This window comes from Streptopelia decaocto (assembly GCF_964273445.1).
Source record: "Streptopelia decaocto genome assembly, chromosome: 3".
In the NCBI taxonomy this organism is placed as follows: domain Eukaryota; kingdom Metazoa; phylum Chordata; class Aves; order Columbiformes; family Columbidae; genus Streptopelia; species Streptopelia decaocto.
In genome coordinates, this window is record NC_138656.1 from 90,237,352 (window position 1) to 90,260,187 (window position 22,836).

General features: G+C 37.0%; 1 protein-coding gene across 4 annotated transcripts in view; it reads right to left on the bottom strand.

Annotated features, from left to right (window-relative positions):
• Positions 1-1,142: 1,142 nt before the first annotated feature.
• The window catches only part of FAM135A (family with sequence similarity 135 member A), a 92,570-nt gene continuing 70,876 nt past the window's right edge, over positions 1,143-22,836 (bottom strand). For all 4 annotated transcript variants that reach the window (XM_082047584.1, XM_082047583.1, XM_082047581.1 and 1 more), the window contains 5 exons: positions 21,914-22,011; positions 17,875-18,026; positions 15,785-15,895; positions 4,053-4,166; positions 1,143-3,335 (listed from right to left, as the gene is read on the bottom strand). In XM_082047584.1, the coding sequence (XP_081903710.1) occupies positions 3,130-3,335; positions 4,053-4,166; positions 15,785-15,895; positions 17,875-18,026; positions 21,914-22,011 (681 nt within the window). In that variant the 3' untranslated portion in view covers positions 1,143-3,129. The remainder of the gene's footprint in view (positions 3,336-4,052; positions 4,167-15,784; positions 15,896-17,874; positions 18,027-21,913; positions 22,012-22,836) is intronic.

Here is a 22,836-nt window from a genome sequence, read left to right on the forward strand (position 1 = left end):
TGTAAAAAATGCAAAATTCACTTTTTACTCCTGAATTATGTATTTCTACATCTCCTAGCCGAGGAGGCAATAAGTCTGAACACCGGTAATAGAAATGTAGCACACGGCACAGGCATTCTGCACTTCATGCATGATTAAATGCAATGTTTTCTTTTTTTTTTGTTTGTTTTCCTTGCTCTGCTCACTGATAATTTACTTCAAATACGACTGCATTCTGCTTTGCTGTTCTAAAAAGCAGGGATGGAGGACCTGGGGCCAGCACCAACTCTGCAGCAGGTCAGTGTAAGCTGGCCCTGGGGCTCTCTGGAAAGCAGCACAACCAGCACTGCTGATCCTGCCCAAGCGCCTCCTGTTCCTCCCAGGCCGGCTCAGGAAGCCTGGTTATCTGAACTCTACACCTGCTCAGGGCTCTGCAACTTAGACTGGCTTGGAATGAACGGTGTTTTGTGGTCACAGAGTAAGTTTTTGACAATGTGGAATATCTTGGCTCTGCAGCAAAGCCTGGTAATTTCCACAGGAGAACATGAGCTCTTTTTCCCAATTGGCAAACAGATGTGATCTTATGCAGTGACCCCCTAATAGTATCGCTGAGAGCTTTATGAAGTAACAGTAGCAACCTACTGCCTTCAGGGAACAGAGATGGGCAGCTTTCTACAGGAATGTTAAGACCTTGATTTTTCTCTCTCGTTCTGTAAGCAGCATAATTCTCTTTCAAACAGCTGTAGGATACCTGCATAAAGGAGAGGTCACTAACGCTGCAGGAGCATGAAGCCTTGACTGAAACAGGGGCGTGTTGGAGCACTTTATTGCTGCCACTGCACCAGGTGACACTGGATTACGTACATGAGCCGGTATTTCTAGCTGGGGAACCGAAGGCAGAAATAGGCGGTGTAGGGGGAGTGTGCCACACAACACACGCACAGCTGGCCAAAGCAGCAGAGATTGCACAGGTTGTTCAGAGAGCAACTGCAAGCATTCCCTACAGTCTGTAAACATAAATGTGAACTTCATACACTTTAAGGACACATTGGGGTCATCAGGCCACTCACTACTGTTCTCAGCCCCCAAAAAAGCTACAGTACTGAGAGGGCTGTCAGAGCACATATGGACTGCACCGGGCAATACAAATTAGGGGAGAGAAAAAGAATTTAATGTTCTATTAATTTGCCCTGTTCCTTGATAAACTTACATGCAAATATCACATGGTTTCCTGCAACATCCGTTTTCCTCAAAGAACAAACCAAATTCAAGCCTCCTCAAGGAGCTATTTCAGCTTTGCTGATCACAAAAGTATGTTTTAAACTTTCGGATTCCAAGAGAGACACAGCAAGACAGACACTTTTCAATAGCAACAGAAACATCCAAATACTTATGTACTAAGAATAGTTTAACGTCCTCATTGTGAACCAAGGAACATTTTGTACATCTAGCTCCCTAAACTGATATTCAAAATTTAGCCAGGAGCGAAGTACTACAATACTGCTAAATAAAAGCAGTTGAGATGTCAAAATATAAGTTAAATATTTAGAACTTAGTAGCAACATCATAATAAAAACTAATAAAAGTAGATATTGTTATAGTGGGAACGTATTTAAGATCTCTTTGTGTCATAAGGACTTGCCTAACACAACTTTGATAAAATACTCTTTTAAGTATGTGCGTTTCCAAACTGTAGATGCTCATTTGAGCATCTTGGAAGCTACAGACGAAAAAAATACATATTACAAAGGATGTATTATACAATAAACCATACCAAGTGCAAAATCGCTTCATTATAAACTATTATTGCTATATTAATTGCAAATAATACAAAATTATTAATTATATACAAAAAACCGTCCCCAGAATTTTGGTAATTAGCAGAACATTTCAGTTTCTTTAATTGCTTCCATTAGAGTCATTTGTTCATTTTATTAACACCAGATGCAATAACACAATGCTAAAAATAAACATGCATTATACAATAAATTTATATTTTTCAAAAAATGTTCCTTACAATTAGTGAATGCACATGTAACTCTTTTTCCCCCAGCTTTAGTGAATTATTGTTTGAAACAGAGAAAAGGGAAGGAGAACCCAAACTTAATGCTATTCAGCACCAGTAGAAAGTCAATAGACCTTTAACATTCCTGTATATCAAAACCATTTTATCTGTATCACTAAACAGGTAAAGTTTACAATACCGTCCCATTTGAAGATGTATTGATTTGTATTTACAATACTTCATAGTCAATAAAACATTTTAACAATATTTAAAAATCGCTTAAATTCATAAAAGTATTGCAGAAATTTATAACATTTACTTATTTAACGTACATACAAGGAAGTCCATGTAAAACTGTCCACGTTCTTCCGAAGAACTGACAGAGTAAGGAGCAGTCTTAATACAGTTTGCAAAACCCCAATTATTTGAAGGCAGCTATCATTAAACATTCAAAAATCCTTAGTTGCCATTTGCTTCTGAAAACTAAAGTTCCAGTAATAAAACTGAGTATGTAAACTAACATGTTTTTGAGATCAGTAGAAAATATATTCCCACAGGCAGAGCGTATTTACCAATGATGACAATGATTTTGTAGAAAACAGTGAAGTTGTAGTGATATCTGAACAGACAACTCGGTCATGGTCTTTGTGAGACCCACAGATATAATTATTTTCAAATATCCAGTATTTTAGCAGCTCATTGTGTTTCCAGTTAAACTTCCTACAGTGCTAAAATACAACAACTGAACGTGTAAGACCTTATTAGAATTTTTAAATCCAATTTATTTTGGCATCTAAAGCCTCTTGTAAAACGTAGCCAAGTAACATTGTCTTCTGTAGTCTACGAGCCAATAATAAACCAACCAAAAGTACACACTGTGCTTTAATCTCCAAATAATCAGGTACCCAAAATTAAGAAAAAGTAATAGAAAAGTAAAAAGAACAAAATAAAAAAATATTGCACAGCCACATTACCTAGAAAGTAAAGTTGATGTTAAAAAGCCCTAAGTGTGGATGATATAAATTATCTTCCATATAAAAAGTATAAATATCTCTTAAAATACAGCTGCAGCTATACTTCAATACCACACATTATTTGATTCATCTGTTAATGAGGTAATACCAAGTCTCTTATAATGCTTTTCTCTACTGAAAATATTTTAGGGCAGCAACAAGAAAGAATTTTTCTAAAAATATTTCTGAATCAAGAACAGCAATATGTGCAGCTCTCCCTATGAGAGAATCTGCTGTATTGGGTAATGCATTAATTACATTATAACGGATCAAATTACATTCCTTATTTTGAAGAACTGGCAGAAGCAGGTTCTGGATCATTTCAGCATAAATTGGTCCTGTAGAGGAAAAGAGAAGTTGGACTGTATGAATCACCAGAAACAAACACGTTTCTTTGACCTTGAACTCAACATGAATACATTCCAGAATAAGAGAGGTAATGATATGTGTTATGTTGTTGTTCTGCTAAGTAGTTTAATTTTCCCAGAAATCTCAGAAAAATAATCTGAAGCTCTACATTTGTTATTTGTACATTTATAGTAAAAATGTGCTCATCAGTATTATTACACTATGTAAAACGTATTTGTCAATATGCAATGCTAGAATGCAGTCGTGCCAGGATACCTCAACAGTAAATACAACAATCAACCACCACTGAAAATGGGGAAAAGACCTTTGCTTTCAATACTAGTATTAAGCCTCAACAAAATAGAGCCCAAGTGCTCCATGCTACAACTTGATGTCCTCAAAAATCAACGCTATTTGTCCTCCCTACTCGCACACCAGGGGACTGTGCTCGTCCTGCCCAACTTTTGGCTAAGTTTATAAGCTAGAAATTTATTCAGTCTCATCTCCTGCATGTAACAGAACAGCACAGATCCAGAACGCAATTCCGTTCCCACATAGATTTTCCATTACTACGGAGTAAGCCCAGAGTGTCTCGACACATAATAGAGGTGCCTTGGTTAAGCAGCACCCAAAAATAAATGTGATGAATCTGAGACATATGAGGTTTAACCTGAGTGGTCTGTTTTATTTTGCGGGATATTTATTACCTGATTGTTTATCCTTTAAAGCTGTTTTACACATCTCAATGCGAGCGGAGTGATAAGGAACATACCGATCCTGCAGAGATCCTACTAACACGATGTTTTTGAAATAATGAAGACCTACAAGAGAAAATGGTATCTATTATAATGAATCCTTTGACAATTACTAAAGAATAACTCTACATATCACAATTGAAATTTGGCATCAATTTATTACAATATCTTGAGTAAAAAGGCAGAAAAATCACTTACAATAGGTAGAGCTACAGGATAATGAGATATTGGGTACCAGCCTTTCCTCTGCACATATTTTAAAAAGTATGGGCATGACCCAAGTGTGATGCTTCCCATTTAAACAGAGTACAGTTCAAACCTTCACCTTGGTTTTTAGGAATAAAGTGGTCAGTTTCTGCCCACAGAAGGGAATAAAGCCTCTGCATTGCTGAAAGAAACCCGAAGATGGATGGTGCCTTGTCTTGTTTAGCTGTGTCAGATTTAAGGCCCAGCATCCACACGTACACGACACAGCCCTATCAGGAACTGCCCCACTGTACGGTCTGGGCAGCTCCAGCACAGGTGCAGGGTCCACCCCACACAACTCCCCAAATATAATTAAACCTTTATTATTAAACCCAGACTTCCTACTGCTTGAACAAGCACAGATGATGACAAGGTAGGAACCCTCAGTAATGATGAAGTTACAGTCCTCAAGGCAACCTAATTATGTTATCTCTAAAAAGCTTCAGTAGATTTCCAGTGCTGCCCATCTGCTTTAGGCCAAATACAACGGTGCATTTAGGAAAATAGGTTGCATTTGCCTTAGAACAGCCCCTTCAGAATATCACAGCCATCTACAGTTACATAACAAAGGCAGCTGTGAGGCAAAACCAGAAAACTGAAGGGAACTGGGAACCTCCTGGTTGTTAATGTCCTCACAGATTATCATTGGTAGATTTGATTAAACTCTATTTGCACCGGTGCTAATGAGTTTTTGCTTTTAATTTCCAGAGAATAATGGTCAGATCCTGTAACTACTAGTTTTTAAATTACAAAATGTGCTCAGTCCATTCTAAGAATTATAGAAATACTGCAAATAAAGTCACTCTTCAAAGGCGCTTCTTGGAATCTGCAGCAAACCTTTTCTGTGTTAATCTCCACAAACCAACATTTTATTTAATTAAAAAAGGAGATCTGATTGTGTAGGAAAAATAAATGTATTGCTATGTGCTTTTCAGAAGCTATGTGCTTTACTGCCAGGACAAAGTTCTGGAATCCAGTTTCCTTGTTCTATTTGGACAGAATATATGCTAAGTATTAATACATCTCTGTTCCTAAAGCTGTAAATGAAGCCCAAAGCAAAAAATATTTCCTTTTTTTCAGAAGTAGTTTCCTAATTTTCAATATTTTATACACTCGAAATGACGAAGACTACATCTCCAAACCAAGTCAGTTACAGAAGCAATGCTCACAACTTTAGCGTGTGAAAAAGTAAACGTATCTTCCCAGACCTCACAGAAAACTAAAAAAAAGAAATTTAAAAAATCCATGAACCTATAAAAACATACAGAAAACACATCCAAACTAGAGCCTGTACTCTTCAAATAAAAATTCTGTTTGTTGTGTGTGGTTTTTGGTTGGTTGGTTGGTTTTCCCTATGCCCACTGAAAAACAACACTGTCTCAAAAGATCAGCTGCATCACTGGAGTCTTTTCTTTGACATCTGATGAAGAATGACAGCAGCAAATCCTACACAGAGATGCAGATGCCAGTTCCAAAACTTTGTACTGAGTTGAAAGGAACGCATTTGGAATAAGTCAAGGACAGGAATTCTCTGCAGGCTAAACTGTAATAGTTTTGTAAATTCCTTGGGAGTCCATCTTGTATTAAGTTTTTTTGATATGCACCCTTCCTAGAGAAATACCCACTAGCATTCATGTAAAAGGTACAAGGAAGTGGACTGCCTAGCTCTTTTAATTAACCTGAAGAAAGAAGAGATACCCTGGGGAATCTTTAGAGGAACATCAGTCTACATCAATCAACATTTAAACAGAATCTCTTCATCCTTACATGTGATTTAATAAATACAAACAAAAAAACCTCAAGCAAAACCAGGTTTAGGACACCACAGTCTAATAAATTAGGCATCCCCTTTTGGTCACAGTGAGTCATTTTTATGCTTTATATTCTGATTCATAAAATTAACGTCTTGGGCTTCACTTCATTTTAGGCATGATCAGCACCAGGAATATTTCATTACGAAGAAGTGTTTGAGGGAACTCTTCAGTAGGGGAAAAGAAGCCACATAGGGTATTTCATAAGCATGAGTTTTGTTGTGTAACTCTTCTTGGGTGGTTTTGCTTTGGAAGGCTCTTTGTGTCTATTTTGAGGAAAAAAGTCTTATATCTTGCAGTCTTCCGACATGGTTCATGTAATATACATATATATGCCACATATGACTATATGGATAGGAAAGAGAGGAGTCAAAATGGTGTGTCTCAGTGTCCAGAGCCCAGCAACCCCTTGGATACCACAAACCACTTATCAAGAAGAACTGCATGGTGTCCACCAGCATCCTTTCTGCCCTCCAGACAGGCTGGGCGACTGCTTAAGACATAGACACAGAATGATCCCTAATAGGGAAGCGTGCAGTGGTAAACTGTGCCTAAATTAAGTGTACTTGTGGACAAAGAAGCAATTTATCACAATCTTTCATTTATGTAGCAGTAAAGACTGGCCCACCAGTCATCTTTACATGTTGTTCTCTCACTTCCTAGACTTTAAATATATTCTGCCTTTAATTAAATTAAAAATTCAGGAATAAATTGTGAACAAGAATACAGCTCAGTTAATTCCTGTGATCCACATCTTTATTTTCCCACACCGCGCATAATACAATATCTGTTACGCATACTGTAAGTATGAGAAAAATGCCCAAACGTAAAATTATTCTAAGTAATTAATGAATAACTTTTTCTTGTACAGCAAAATTTTCAGCTGCTGAATTAAGAAACCAACCCCAAACTCTAATTAGGACGTTTCCGGGTTGTAGTTAGGCAAAAATGCTGGAAGATTAAAAGCTAATTCTATCAGGACAAAATACATTTGAACTCATCACATAATCTACTGAATAGATCATACATTTTTGCAGAGCACTATAAAACACACTGAAGTTGTCATTAACTAGAAAGCATTGACTAAGTTTTTCAACAGGATTTGAGACAGCTTGGAAAAGAACAATCCAAATGAAAGATCACTGCTGAAATACCAAGCTTTGTCCCACATAACTCAGTGTTCTTTCTTGTAGTAACAAACCTTTAATGGGCTTTCCAAATTTTTAGGATGATCCTTATCACCTAATGCAATTTCAGTCTCAGTCAAAGTGAATTTAAGCATACACAGAGACCACAATTTTTATCATTTAACCATCGTGCCATTCATGTCCATTGCTGAATTCTGAATAACAGTATTAGTCACTACTGAATTAATGATATCTATAAATGCATGAACAATTTTTCCAGCTAATATGTGAAGTGGAAAAATCTGTCTGGAACAGCATGTATAGAGACCTGATAACTCATAACTAATGGCAATCACAGAGGAATTAAATTTTATTTATGTTAAGTCTGGCCTTTAGCTATAGCCAACATCCAAGTAAGGGCTGGGAGATGGAGCCACTGGTACAATGGGTGGCTGATATTCTCTGAGACTTGTATGACAAAAAGGATGAAAAAATTCCATACCACTGCCCTGTAACTAATTCAAAACAAAGCTTCAATTATTTGCAATGGACAATATTCACTGTGTATACCACAGAGTTCTTGAGCATAATCAAAACCACCTATGAAAAGCTTAAAAAAAATAAGTACAACAATCCGATTCAATTAGCAAGCTGCCATTTAGCTGCCATTTTCCTCAGGAATATACTAACCACAGAATTCTAGAACAGAGTAATTTATGTTGAAAGAGACCTTTAGAGATCATCTGGTCCTACCTGTTTGCTCAAAGCAGGAACAACTTTGATGTTAGATCAGGTGGCTCAGGGTCATACCTCGTTGCTTTGACTTAAAGGAAGCATCTGAGTTTTGGCCAGATACAATACTCCCAAAGTCTTCTATAATTCTGTCCATTTGGACATAGGAATCTGGAAGCTTTGTCATAAATGCAGTCTGGAAATAGGGACTTCAAAAAATTATGCCCTGGAAGGAAGCAAACTCCTGCAGTTGGTCTTCCACACTGCTTGGTGAAGTTAATACATCACACACGCAGCTGGAATCACATCCCAAAAATTCAAGCACTGAGATCTGGGGTCAATAGGTCTCAGATTAAGGTACCACGACACAGATGCAAAGAAGCTCAGGCTTTCAGCTGCAGCCCTGCACCAAGACTGATAAGGGAGCTAGATTTACTTCAAATTGGGAGTTTCACATCAGCTCAGACTCTAAGATTTTACTTAAAGAACTTGGCTCCAGATGCAATAAAACTTACTAGATTCTTCCAGCATTGTTGGAAAAGAGCTACTGAGGGCTGGGAAGTCCTTCCTCTTAGCAGAACTGATTAGGTTAGTCCCCATGCCATGCTAGGAACAGGGATGCTTTTTCAATTCTAGTCTCACCTTCATCATGAGTTGTGAACAGACCCTCCCTTCACAAAGTCAAATAGCCCCAAGTAAGCTAAGCTGGCATCGTGTACATAACAGCTCAAAGAAAACAAGTCAACCATGCTTGCTCACTGCTGATGTGTTGTTAACACAGATGTAAACAAAACCAAAAACGTCTTCTCCTCCTTTCAGAGATTAGGAAAATGCATATTTTTAAAGGAGGGACATAAGACAATAAACAAACTTATCAGAATTCTGCTAATCAAGACCTGTGGAAGTACTAAGACATATGAATCTAAGCCTACCTAAGTACAAAAACATCCTGGAAGAGATGATGGCTGTACATTCACGTTCGTGAAGTCTGTAGCATAAGAGGAATGGAACTGTAGAGCAAACCACTTGGTATTGAGAATCCCCTGCCCATTGTAATGCCCATTTTCAGAAGAGTTTATGTTGGACTAGCTCTAGTCTGGTCCTGTGGACACAATGAGCATTTTCTGCTAACGCTGATTCATTGTGTTCTGAAATAAACAGGGATCATGAAGAGATTTGCTTCTGAATGCATTCCTGAGTACTAACGTGAACATATTCTACAGCTGAGAAATGGGATTTAAAAATAAGTTGAGAAGAGAAGCTGAGGTAGTAAAACTTGCAGGTCCAAAGTTTGTTGCAGGAAGCACTCCTGCTGGTGGGCAAATAATTCTTAACTGGGACAGAAAACAGCCTTTTGAGATTTGCTTTATGGAAGCCATGCTTCTGACACACATCATTACTCATTATAGGAGAACAAGTTCTGTTCGAAGTTTTGGAGTCACCAAGTCCTTAAATGCAAACAGTCAATCACAGTTTATAGCAAATTGCGATCTACATCCAGAGTCTTCAGTTAATATTGGTTCAGGTGACTGACAAGCTCAAGTTTCTGCAGGCAGAGACCAACTGATGGAACTGGACTCTTTAATACTTGTACCAGTGTATTGGCATTCTAAACAGCGTATTAACAACGTATTAACATGTAGAAGTCTTGCCTGAAACCAAACAATGCAGATGTTATATGTCACTGACATTCTTCTTAGACCATCAGAATATCAAAACCAGCTTCTGTATCAATGAAACTGTCCTCTCACTGTTGATTTCTTAACATACAAGGCAGGGTCTCTGAACCCATCAAAAATGACCATCTGAAGTACCATGAAGAAGAAAGCGCAGATTTGTTAGGTGAAAATGGCTACAAATCAATAATTTCCAGGTTTTTTTTCCCTGGATTCCTCAGAAGACATTAATTTTTATGAGAAATGTAACTAGCTGAGTATAAAATGTAAATAACATAAGAAAGAAAATACTCTAATTGAAGAGAAAAAAAAAAAAAGAAAAAAGAGCTGCTCCTGTTTATCTTGCACAAAACAAAGTGAATTAGAGAAGCTGGGAGAAGTGCTTGGGACAGTGCTCAAGTTACACCTGAAATCATCTTCAGTTCACTGGAGCTACTGCATTTCTGCTTCTGTGGACAAAATTACAATGCGCTCCAACTAGAATCAATTCTGTATTTGAATACACTGATCAAATACATATCCTTCTTAAAATAAAAAAAAAAAATATTATTATTTTGTTGATGTCCCAGAAAATCAGTTGGCATTTCATAAGCTGCTGATTACTTTCGAACACCAAATGTAACAAACATGAAAGTGCAGTTATCACTTGTAGGAAATATTTAAGCATAACCAATAGATTAAGTGGAAACAAACCAGGAGCTGTTGAAATCCAGAACTTGTCCCTGAATCCCTACAGGGTGCCATGCTGCACAAGGCACTCGTTTCAAAGAATACTGCACTCATTCCCAGTAATCCCTTTAAGGACAGATCTCCATAATTACTATTTTGTAAGTTTTATGGCAAATGTCAACTGTTCAGTTAGAAAAAGTACAGATTTCCACCAGGTGGATAGACCACACTAACTTCTAAAAGTCAAGCAATTAGAAAATTCTATTTTCTATATATTTTTTTATCTTTGTGTCTAAAAATCTTTGTATTATCAGGTAAACTTAAAAAATTAATCTCTTTTTGTTGAATCTACAATACTACAACATGAAACACTGCATACACATAACAGAAATTGTCATGCATTTTTTCATCTGTGCACCTACAATTGTGTTTGCACTGAACACATGTCATCACAGCTGGCAACTTGGTGTCATTTCTTGCCACAGTATGAAATTAACAACCACTTCCAAGACCCCAAGAAATCACCAGACTGATTGTGGCTGCTGAAGACACGACAAGGAGATTTCAAGGAGATTATTGTCAATGAACATAATTCTAAACATTATCATTATGAAGATCACAAAACTAAATCTTCCATTGGGTTAAAGATGGTATAAATACCTCAACTGCCAACATGGAGTGACCAGTGCTTAATGTAACTTAAAATTCAAGAAAGAGCATAAACTTTAACTCTCTTAATTTTGCATAAATCCTATTACCTTTTGTTCCTTATAAGCAAACAAGGTCAGATTTTGCTCCTTAGCAGCAATTAGCAATGACATTAATTGTAAGAGAGAAAATAGCTCTAATTTACTAGATTTTTGAATGGTCAAGTTCAGAAAGAAAACATCTAGATTGTTTTTTTTTTTTTTTTTTACAACAATCCAGTCAGAAATGGCGAATATTCAAGTATCATTTTCTTCCCCAGTACCTATTATTCTTGAAATAAAGATTTATTTTCATAAAGTACCCTATTACTTGGCCTGAACATTTATTTTGTTTTCATAATTTTTAAGTGTGAAGATAATGTGTAAGTTGGCTTTTTAAGGTTGCTTTAACAAGCTAACTTTTTAAGGTCATGCTTTCTGCTTTAACAAAACTCACAGCTGGCTAATGAAAGAGCTGTACTTGACTTTTAAAAAGTATTCTACAACTGTAACGCTCCATTAAGTGCATAAAAGCAAAACTGGTTGACAGACAAACCACATACGAAGCTGTGAAAAACAGAGGCTTAGAAAAGCAGACAGTTATCATAATCATCACTTGTCTCTTGCTGTAATTTATTGAATCAATCATTTCAAAAGGCATTTACAATTTTAAGAATCAATTCCTACATATATACCAGAAACAGATAAAGAGAATTCATAAAAATAAGTTATCTGTCATTCTGCCTTGACAAATTAATTGAAGATGAAACTGAAATGTTCCCAGAGTCCACTTGCTAAATGAGAGCTAACTGCATCTCCAACACTAGATTTGAGGAAATTCTGCAAACAAAACTCTTACCTGGATATAATTCAGAAAGAACAATCCGATGAGCACATTCTAAATGATAGATACCTATGTTTTGGTGAATGCATTCCCTTTTAATTGAAGGATACTACTAACATTAATGAGAACAACAACAACTTCGTAATGCAAGTTTGTCACTTAGATGGATCACTATTCCAGCATATAGTTATATTTACCAGGTACAACATAACATGTTAATCAATTTACACCAAGTTTTCTGGCAAATAACAAACTCGAGTTGGTACCAGCTATTTTTAAATCCAACGAAAAACAACCAGATCATGACCAGTAATAATAAGTATCTACTGTTTGAGTACAAACCATGTATACGTCACACTTTCAGGTTTTATCTCAGAACCGGATAATTATAATTCACTCCTATCAAAGGATGAACTACAACACACAAATAGCAGCACTGCAACAACCGTAACTGTTAGCAAACCTATTCATTTCTTACTGGCTGCTTTAAAAAAAAAAATCCTATCACAAGATTTTTACAGTACAGGAAAACTGAGGTTGAAAACTTAGAGAAACTGAATATAGGAAGTTTTGGGTAACTATCCTTTCAGCAAGCAATGTCAGACTGAGTTACACTGTACAAACAAAGAGTTGCGTGATATAGATGGGAAGGATTTATTCATGATATATTTATCATTTTTCAGTTGTGAAGGTTCTTTTAAAGTCTTAAACGACTGCTAGGTGAGAATTTTGCATTTGGTCAGAAGACTCACAATTCTACTTTCTGCAGAATCACAGACAAAACCCGCTTCTCCCGTTTTGTAAGCCCTCAGCATTAAAGCATTAAAACTCCTCCTAGAACAGATTCTTCTGGGAGAGATCTCTGGGAAGAGAAAAAGTCCAAAAATGTTGGGAGCAGGAGAGGAGCTGACTGGTGCTGCTTCTGACTATGAGACCCAAGGTGATATCCAGCCAGGAGGTCCAACCCAGCCACAAACTTGCAGGAAAAAGCAAGACTGGTAAATATGTTTGTCACAGATCCTCCTAGATGTGATGGTGTGATAGAAGCAGCACTGAAAAGGAGTTTTCAGAAATGTGTTCATGACTGCAAAATTTCTGGTGTTAACTGGTACTGCCTCAGGATTCAGAACAGAACAGATAGGAGCAAAAATCTCTTGTTTCTGAATTGCACAAAGCATCAGTACTTACTGAAGAGGAGATGCTCAACTGTACTTTCACCTACAATGACCAACAGAAAGTAGGAACTTCATCCATTTTGTGGTTAAGCAAGAAGATGATGTGTTTAACAGGCATGTTCTCTGGCAAATTTGAGAATTAGAGCAACAAACTACCATACAACAATGTGGCTGGGACTAGACCCTCAAAACATCACCTGCTGGATCCACAGCCAGTTTTAGAGATGATCTGGAAACCAGCTAGACCACAGCAGAGTTGAAATAGCAGTGAGTTTTGCTGCCTTAGAGATTTTTCCAGCTGCAAAGTCAGCATCTGAAGAAGACACCACATGAAGCAGCAACAGATGTTTCTGCATCTTAGACTCCTGTTTTCGTATAGGACTACAAAAAAAGGCTATACTTCTCCACAGTGTTGTCCATCTCTTCCATGTAGCCTGTGGTGATCTCTGGAAACACCTATGTTTAGAATTCCTATAGAGAACAGTATGTGAATTATGGATTGAAAATCTGAAGAGGAATTGTACAGTTAGGGGAGTCTCAAACTCCTCTCATCTGGTGTTTCACAGAATCACAGAATGTTAGGGATTGGAAGGGACCTCGAAAGATCATCTTGTCCAATCCCCCTGCCCCAGCAGGAGCACCTAGATGAGGTTACACAGGAATGTGTCCAGGTGGGCTTTGAATGTCTCCAGAGTAGGAGACTCCACAACCCCCCTGGGCAGCCTGTTCCAGTGTTCTGGCACCCTCACTGAGAAGAAGTTTCTTGTCATATTTAAGTGGAACCTCCTGTGTTCCAGTTAATACCCATTACCCCTTGTCTTATTATTGGTTGTCACTGAGAAGAGCCTGGCTCCAGCCTCATGACACTCATCCTCCAAATATTTCTAAACATTAATGAGGTCACCCCTCGGTCTCCTCTTCCCCAAGCTTCAGGGTTTTGCACAGCCAATCCTGTATGCCCACTGAATGAATAAAGAGATGGCAGGACAGAAGCATCCCTTGTACAGATATCAAGAGTTAAAGACACCAACACCTACAGTGTACATACAGCATATTGACTCATCCCTCAAAGCAAAACTTTCTTCCTTCTCTTTTAGGGAAGCATAGAGCTTGCTTTATTTTCTTCTTAAATAAAACAAACTTTCACATCCCTTTCTCCTTCTCCCTCATACCAAGCTCACTGAAGGACCTGGAAACAAGATGGTGTATGAGGCTGTGGCCCAATACACAGCTCCTTCTATCTCTTCAGAAAGAAAGTAGAGCTCTGAGACTTCCAGGCTCCTTCTACAGCTTATGGGGAACAGTCTGAAATGCACATTATGCCTCTTAAGACAATGCTATCCAGGTCTTTCAAAAGGCCTGTCATATAGTGGTCTGTCATAAGAAAATATGTCCTGTTTCTAGAATATACAAAATCACTCAAATAACAGTCATGCTGAGATATATACAAATAAAAGCAAGGAATACCAAATTATTTAAAGCCAACTGCTTAATTAATCTGACTACCTCTATAACACAGCTCCCATAGTCTTACCCAGCAAACACGGTGTAATTTCTAAGGAGCTCATAACTTCTGTTTCAGATCAAACACTTTTTTTCGAGACTGCAAAGCTAGACTGAGAGCACTGCAACTGATGGTGGTCGAGTTGTCCAAATAATTTTTAACTTTGCATTTTACCTTTAAATACCAGTTAGCCCTTAAATATTACCTTATGAACAACGAAATCACTCTCTCATAGTAGATTTTGAACACAAGGGGAAAAAAATCCCAAGTTTTTCTAAAATCAGTTTTTGATCAACATTCATACCTTATCCATAATTTTTATTCTTTCTCCTTATTCTTTTCTGCTTCTTCCAAGTCCTATAAGTTTTGTATTTGAACATCTCAAGAGCAAGATGCCAACCTTTTCTTGCCCGTATCTTTGCACTGCTTTGCTCTCAACAAAATTTCAGCTGTGACAACCTACAAATCTTTTGATGGAGAAACTTGCCCAGATTTTTCACAAAACACCATGAGCATCTCTGGCTCCGCAACTGCCTGGCTGTCGCACATTTAGAAATACCTGTTAAAAGAATGCTCAGTAACTTTATAACGCTTAACGGAAACTACCCCCCCAGCTGGCACATTATCCACTGGCAAAACTGGCTCTCAGCTGATACAAGAATATTCAAAACACAGAAAATTGTACAAATGATATAATATGAATAATCTAATATTTTTTTAGCTATTATGCTAAGTACAGCTCTTCCTTCATCAAAATGAGTTTTTGTTTTCCCTGCCCATCTTAATATGGTAATAAAAGTCTAGTTAGCAGAAACTTTATAGCAGAATTTTACACTTACAGAATATGTAAGACAGACAGACACAGAAACAGTCCTAAATGAATGTGTATGTATTTGACTCATCACACTGAAATTACTGGCTTCAGTGGCTTGAGGGAAAGCTGATTGATATAGATATATACAGACATATATCAGTATAGTGGCTGCACATGGAACTTCTGCTCATTAGTTAGGAAGGAAAGACTCAAAATAATCATCCACCTCTGAAACAAAAACGGTTTACTGTTTACGTTACTTGGAAAGATGCAGGACTAAAGCCAAAGTAACTTTGAAATAAACCGAAACAGAAGCTTGTTGGAAACATTTTTTAAATGTTTCATATTCACATTCATATATAGTGGCATTTAAAAGAGAATAAGTATTACCAAAGCTTACCTGCTTTTTTACTAAGTTTGTATAAGAATGTTTGTCGTGGATCCGAATGGTCTCGACACGTCAATTGTAATAACGAACCAGACTTCTTCCATTTCTGCATAAACCACAGTCCTGCATTGTTAGGTACAACATGAGTACAGATCCACAATACAACACGAAAACTAATTAAACATAAGTAAAATATGTAAAGTCCATATATTTAGCCGCTCAGATATTAATTTTATTTTTCATGTCAGGATTGTCAAGCCCAGAAACATTTACAATTTTTGTTCTTTATTCTTTCCTGTCTATATATCTAATAAAGCACAGAGGCTGTTATTTCCACTAACACACATGCTTGCCTACAAAAAATAACTATATTTACAAAAAGTGAGAATATGTGAATACGTTAGCCGTACGGCAATATAAAAACTCTATTTCAATAATTTTCAGAATATTAGAACATTTTAATGTTCAAATATGCAACAATGAAGAACAAGCATTGCTTTTCAGATTTCTAAAAATAGCTTTATAGAACCACCAAATTAGTGAAATATAACTTGACAAAAGGAAGCAGAATTTCCTTAGAGGAATACCCTGGTATAACAGTTTCTATGATGCTGTACCCTCTTTATTAATCAGTGAGCCAGCTGGTTAACTGGCTTTTGAGAAAATCTTACCTCCCTCACCAAGCAAAAGAAAAGCCTAAAGGCAACCAGGCCTTTAGAGCCTCAAGAATGTTGTTATGAGTTGATTCAATTCTCAGAGAAATCGTTATCTTTTAAATGCCAATTTACTGGCTGTTACTAATGTGTACCTACAGTATGGTCATTTAGACTTCAATACCCACAGCTTATTATTATCTTGGTATTTTCCAAAATCTTAAAGAGTCTGAAATGTAGAGGAAGACTATTATACAAAAAGGACATTTTTGTACAGTCTTCAAATATAAAAAGCTTAAATATTCCAGAAATCCTTATTTTTTCAGTGAATACATTCTGGATTATAGATTTATAGCTTTAACCTTAGGTTAAAAGTCATTTGCTGGTGATTGTATAAACAAGCAAACAGCCTTGCCTCTTCGTGTCCTGCAAAACTGCAATTTCTAAAAGCAAAGTAATGCTGACACTTCTTGTTGGTGTGGGTGAGATCCAGTTACAGATTATAATACTTGAAAGAAACTGTCCACAGATATACCAGCTTAAACACCCACAGTGAATTATGTTGTGGATGTTTTAATCCCGAAGTGAACCTCACTGGTAGTGTATTGTGGGCTATAAGTGGTACTGTTTCAACCAAATTCAAAGAGCTCCCATGTTCCCCGGGCTTCCATAAACGCCAACAATCACTCCAGTTAGTCACCAATTCCCGTCCTCTTAAGTTAAACGTGACTTAATTTTTTTCCTTCTCATTTTAGTATGAAATAAAATACTAAAACAATCAATAAACTGGCACTAAACAAGGTAAATCATGATTTTTAGAGTGTTTTTAAAGAGTTTAACATGCATATTTCTATTTAGTGAAAATAAGTGTTACTCATTTTGGATTTGGGCTCTCCAAGGTAGGTGGTAATCTCAGAAACAAGCTTTCATTCAAAAAATTCAATGCTACTTGAAAATATTTATTTCAAAAGTCTGCAGTTTCTACAAGTCCTCCTAGAGCTACATTTAATCTTTAGAAAAACAGACATTCATAAAGTACAAACACATCTGCAGAACCGCACTGCAGGTGGTAAGACATTTTTGAGAGAGAAAAGACACCACTGGTAGTTCAGAATTATTTTAATGCATCTCAAACCTACTTGTTTTGCAGATTAAGTATATTAAAATTCAATTTATAATAAACTGAGCTCAACACATTGAAACTGGAGATTCATTATAATGTAATAGAAAACCTGAATCAAACATACTGGAAAATGCTTGTGTCAACCATCTCTTGCACATCCTTCTATTGATACTTTATTTTTAGAACCCTTTCTCTCTTGTTATGACAGTGAAACACGCACTTTCTCATAATCAAAGTAAGGCAGAAATGTGCACCCCACATGAAACTGCTAACTGCACTTCAAAGACAGTATCTCCCCTAAACTACTACTGAAAATAATACTTTACCTGTATTAACAAGAGCACTGCTGTTGTAGAGGGTACCCAGATGTGGTCCAGACAGAGACAGGAAGGTATGAAGTTTGTTGAGGTAATATTTAAATCGAGGTCTTGTGAGCACTGAACGTATTATTAAATTACCCAGTGAGTGTCCAATAAAGCTGTTTAAAAAGAAATAACAGTATAACATAGAATTTGATGGGAAACTTTTTTTCTTTTAAACAGAGAAAAATACAACTGATGTCATAAAATGCTGAATGAGCACAGGAAGAAAATGAATGAAAAGTTCCCAGTCAGAAGCCTGTACCTTAGGTCACACAGAAAAACACGGCTTGTTCACATCTCCCAAGCTGCGCAAACTCACTACAAAAATGTTCTAAGCTTCTCTAGAATGATTTTATACATTGTTTTTGAAAAGCTAGTGAGAATAAACTATCCTTCCACCAGCATCTCACACCCCAAACCAGGATTATTTCTGAGTGTATTTCCCTTAGCACCAGGTATTCAGTAAATATCTTATGAGTTGTGCATGACTGAATAAATCACTACTTGGGCATGTGATGGCATTCAGTGTGATGACTGCATGAGAGTTACTGAAACAACCTAGTGGAGAAGGATTCCAAAACTACCCCTATAAGGGAGAAAAACATTACTTAATTTAATCTGATTATTTTAGAATAGAAGCAACATCTCAAATCTCTTTAGCAGTTGGACCAAAAGAAGTGAATATCAGTTTGAGCGATGCAACTGAGAAACATCTGTCTGCCAGGAGAATATTACATTTAGTTGTTTCCCTGGTTAAGTGAGTTAGGGGAAAGATGGATGGGACTCCATAGCTTCATGTATTTAAGGATAATTATTAATCTGAGGTGCCTAATGTTGTACCCACAAGCCTGTATAAAGCATTTCTTTAGAAGGGACACTATAAAACAAAGCAGTTCTAGTCAGGCAGTTACGCTTATAGATCGCTGCTGATGTAAGGACCACAGCATCCCAGGCACTGACTTAAACAGGATACAGCAGAAACAAGTGTCACAAAATTAGAAGGAAGAAGCTTCTTCCTGTTTTATAAATGTAATCTCAGCACATGGAAAGAAAAGACAACCATGCAAAAATATACAGTAGAACTATCGTGGCTGGATCATGTATGTGCCACAACATAAGATCATCCCTCCCATGTTCTCTGTATCACTACATTCATCAACAAAAATAGTTAAACCAAAGCTACCAGTAATATCTGTTGAAAATACAGTGCTCAAAAATTACTCAACTGTTTTATTGCTTCCCAAGCAAAAATTACTGACTCTGAAATTCCAACTTAAAGCTAAACGAACAAACTCAAACATTAGGGTATAAAAAGGTAGGGCCACCCCTGAACTCTGACATAATTATGCATTTCCTGACAGAACAGGCTATTTGTTCCTTACTCATACACAGTTTAATCATATATGCATATCCCTCCTGTTTGGTTTTACTACCAGATTTTCAGAATTGCTGCAGTATCAGAAATTCTTTGCTGCAGCTTGCTATGTCTGTCTAACTAATTTAGAAATGAAAGATTTCTACTCTCTGTGCTGTCAGCACAACAGCAGTACATTTGCAAAACAAAATATTGAGCTGCTGACTCTCTTGAATACTAAACTTTAAAAACATTCTCTCAGAGTACATCATGAAGTCCATACAAGAAAAACAAAGCCATAGCTTTCTTTAGGAACAAGAAAACGTTCACAGAAATCGAATGAGTTTATCCTGAAGAGGACCTGCAGCACACAATTGCTCTTGAGTAAGAGACTATTTTTTAAAGATCTGAGCATAAACAGACAGTTCATCCACCATTTATTAAATGTCATAAAAGGATGAGAAACTCTTACAATTGCACCATAACAAAGGACAATTTTGTCACTGGAAAAAACAGTGACCCATCAATCAGTCCTGTCATCCTCAAGAATATGGGCATACCTGAACCAAAACTTCAGAAACACGAAAGATCCATTTCAGCAAAAACAGGGTGCTCACAATTAGCTATGTGAATGTACCTCAAAGATTAACACTTGTTCTTAATTTGTAAAGGCTTAGAAAAATAACAGTGTTAACAAAAATAATACATTGTGTTCGAATTCAGATGTTTAGGTGAACACTTAATAAGCCTTTAATATTCTTTTCTAATGGAGAAAGGTTTGAGGATTCTCTCAAAACAAAAAGGGAAGAAAAGGAAAACCCTCCAAAAAGGGTTTTGAAAGTGTAACACTCAGTGTTTCAGATCCCCACAACTGAGGGATGCTCTGCAAAACCAATGCATTTCTGAACAGTAGGTGGCAATATTACCATCTGTTGAAATTAAGATATTCACACACTGAAGTAATAGAATTACACTGTAGTATTTATATACGCTTTATGGCACAAGTCTACCAATTCAGATCATACCAGAAAATTAGACACAGTAAAATCTCATGATTCTGTGCTAACAAACACAAGATCCCATCCACCTATAAAATTCATGGACGAAAAAACCCCACAAAATCCATCAAAGGCCACAATCAAAAGGTGCTGAAATAATGAATGGGCATTTTAATACATGCATGTTAAAAATTGTCTTCTTTTTTTGGGCCAATGTTACTTAGGGAAGAGGATGACAAACTGAATAATCCAACTGTAAGTCCAGTACAGGTCATCAGAAATTTATGTAAGACCTGACACAAGGAGAACAGTTTCTGAAACTACACTCCAAGAGCATGTGGTTTATTTCATAGCCATGTGATGACCTGGAAAGGCTTCCATCCTCACAAACAATCCAGACTTGAACAGGTATGACAGCAATTTGTCTTGCTTCAAAGTTGCATTAATTTTGAAGCTGATGCAGGTAACTGGTGCAGATGACCTACAGAGGTCCCCTCAACCTAAAGTACTCTGTGATTCTTCACCAAACAGCTGTTTTATAAGACAAATTGCTCTTGGTTTGAATCAAGCTTCGAGTTCATGCTTGCTCTGCACTTGTAGTGAGCACAAATACTTTGTTCTGAGGAGATCAATGCACGTGTTGGTAGTATCAAAAATATTGGTTCACTAAAGCTGACACTCTAGTGTGGTTCTGGGTTCTGATTGTACAAGGGCTGCCTTTTCTTATTTCGGTGTAAGAATGTAGCACAATAAATAGGATTTTGCCACTACCTGAAGGCAAGAGGCTTTGCATTGACCTGACAGTGCAGAATCTCACAACTTCTCTTGACTTGTCTTGGCCTGAGCTGATTTTAGTTTGTTTTAGCTGTGACAACAATTGTCTGGCAGTGGAGTAACCAGTGAGGACTAAAGTTGCTTCAGTTTCACTGTAGTTTCTATTAGTAACAAGTATCATTCTGTGTGGCTTGAACTGTGTATTGCTCGAATGAAGTGTGGTGTGATAGTCTGCCCAAACAGTGTACCCTACTTTGAGAAAATAAATAGAGTAAGAATACTCTGGAAGTAACAGAAAAAGGAAACAGGAATGCATAGACTGGGATGAGCGTTCTATTAAGATGCAAAACATGCTTTTTAGCAGATGAAATGTCAGAAAACGTCAAAATGATGACATATTTTTTCATGCAGCTGCCCTTCAGTGTCACAAATAGGATGGAATTTCCCTATCGGGATGACAATATAGACAGTCTGCTATGTCATACTTGGTGAAGAGACTATAAAATCAGAAGAAAGCTAACTTTATCTTGACATAGTGCTATTACAGTTTCCTTCGACCTTCTTAAGCACTATCTGATTTTCTGCAGAACCCCACCATGAAGGATCCGAGGAAGCACAGGACAGCAGTTCCTTACATGTAATGTACAACTCTGCCCTAAAACCACCAACAGGACTAGGTGAGGTTACAACACTCTTCAGTCTTCCTTCAGTTGGGAATTCCTTCTCTCTCCTTTGTCCCCCTTTCCCCTACTCCTCCCCCTCCCTGCATTTCTCTTTCCCATGTCTCCTTGGGCCTGCTCCTGGGTATCACAGTTCAGAAAAACACAGGGCTCTAGCTTTAAGGTTATTTCTATAAATAATATAGAACGAATATTACCTGATTTTTGAAAGGGTAAGATTATAAATTTGTATATACTGTATAATTTCATCTAAAAGGCGATCTGTCATGGAATCAAAATCAGCAAAGGTATCATTCTGTAAAATAAAAAAAAAATAATGACTGTATTTTCTAATGCAGCAATATACATTCTGCATTCAGTCTGAATTCTTATTCCCCAGTGTTTTGCTCAACAGCACACAAACAAAAACATCCATATTAACTCTGAATACAAACACTACAGCTAGGTATTATAAATTCTTCAAGTTTTTTTTCTTGTACCATAAAGTGATATACATCTTCCTGTAAGACTACTTTCTTCTAGTAACACTGAAACAAATCTTAACATTACACAGCCAGTCTCACTTCTAAGCCTTCCCCTACACGTAATTTTATCTGCAGTGAAACAGAAGACCAAACTGCATGTTCAGAACTAATCTCACTACCCATGGAACAGAAATGAGACAGTCACTGCAACAGCAGAGTCTGTATTAGTACTGTTTATTCAAAACAAAACAAAAATCCTTAAAGCCTTATTCTCGGTTCATAGTTGATTGTCTACAATGCTTCGCAGTAAAAAATTAAAGATGAGCTAGGCAAAGGCTGCCTAAAACTTTTCAATGCCAGTTCAAAAGCTTCTGTGCTAAAATCTGAGTGTTCAACATATTGATAAACAATTTGGGAAAGGGAAGGAGATGAGATGTCAGAGTTTGGAGACAAAACCACATATCCAGGATAGTCCAACCTAGAACCGACCCAAATTTCAGAAGAATCTGCATGCATGGATGGTAAAATGGCAAGAAATGTGAAATAACGTTACATAGGGAAAAACAGCCCTAATCATATATGCAAATAATCTATACATCTGTGTTCTATATAATCAGCTATGTTAGGAAAGCAAGGAAAGAACAGAAAATATCAAT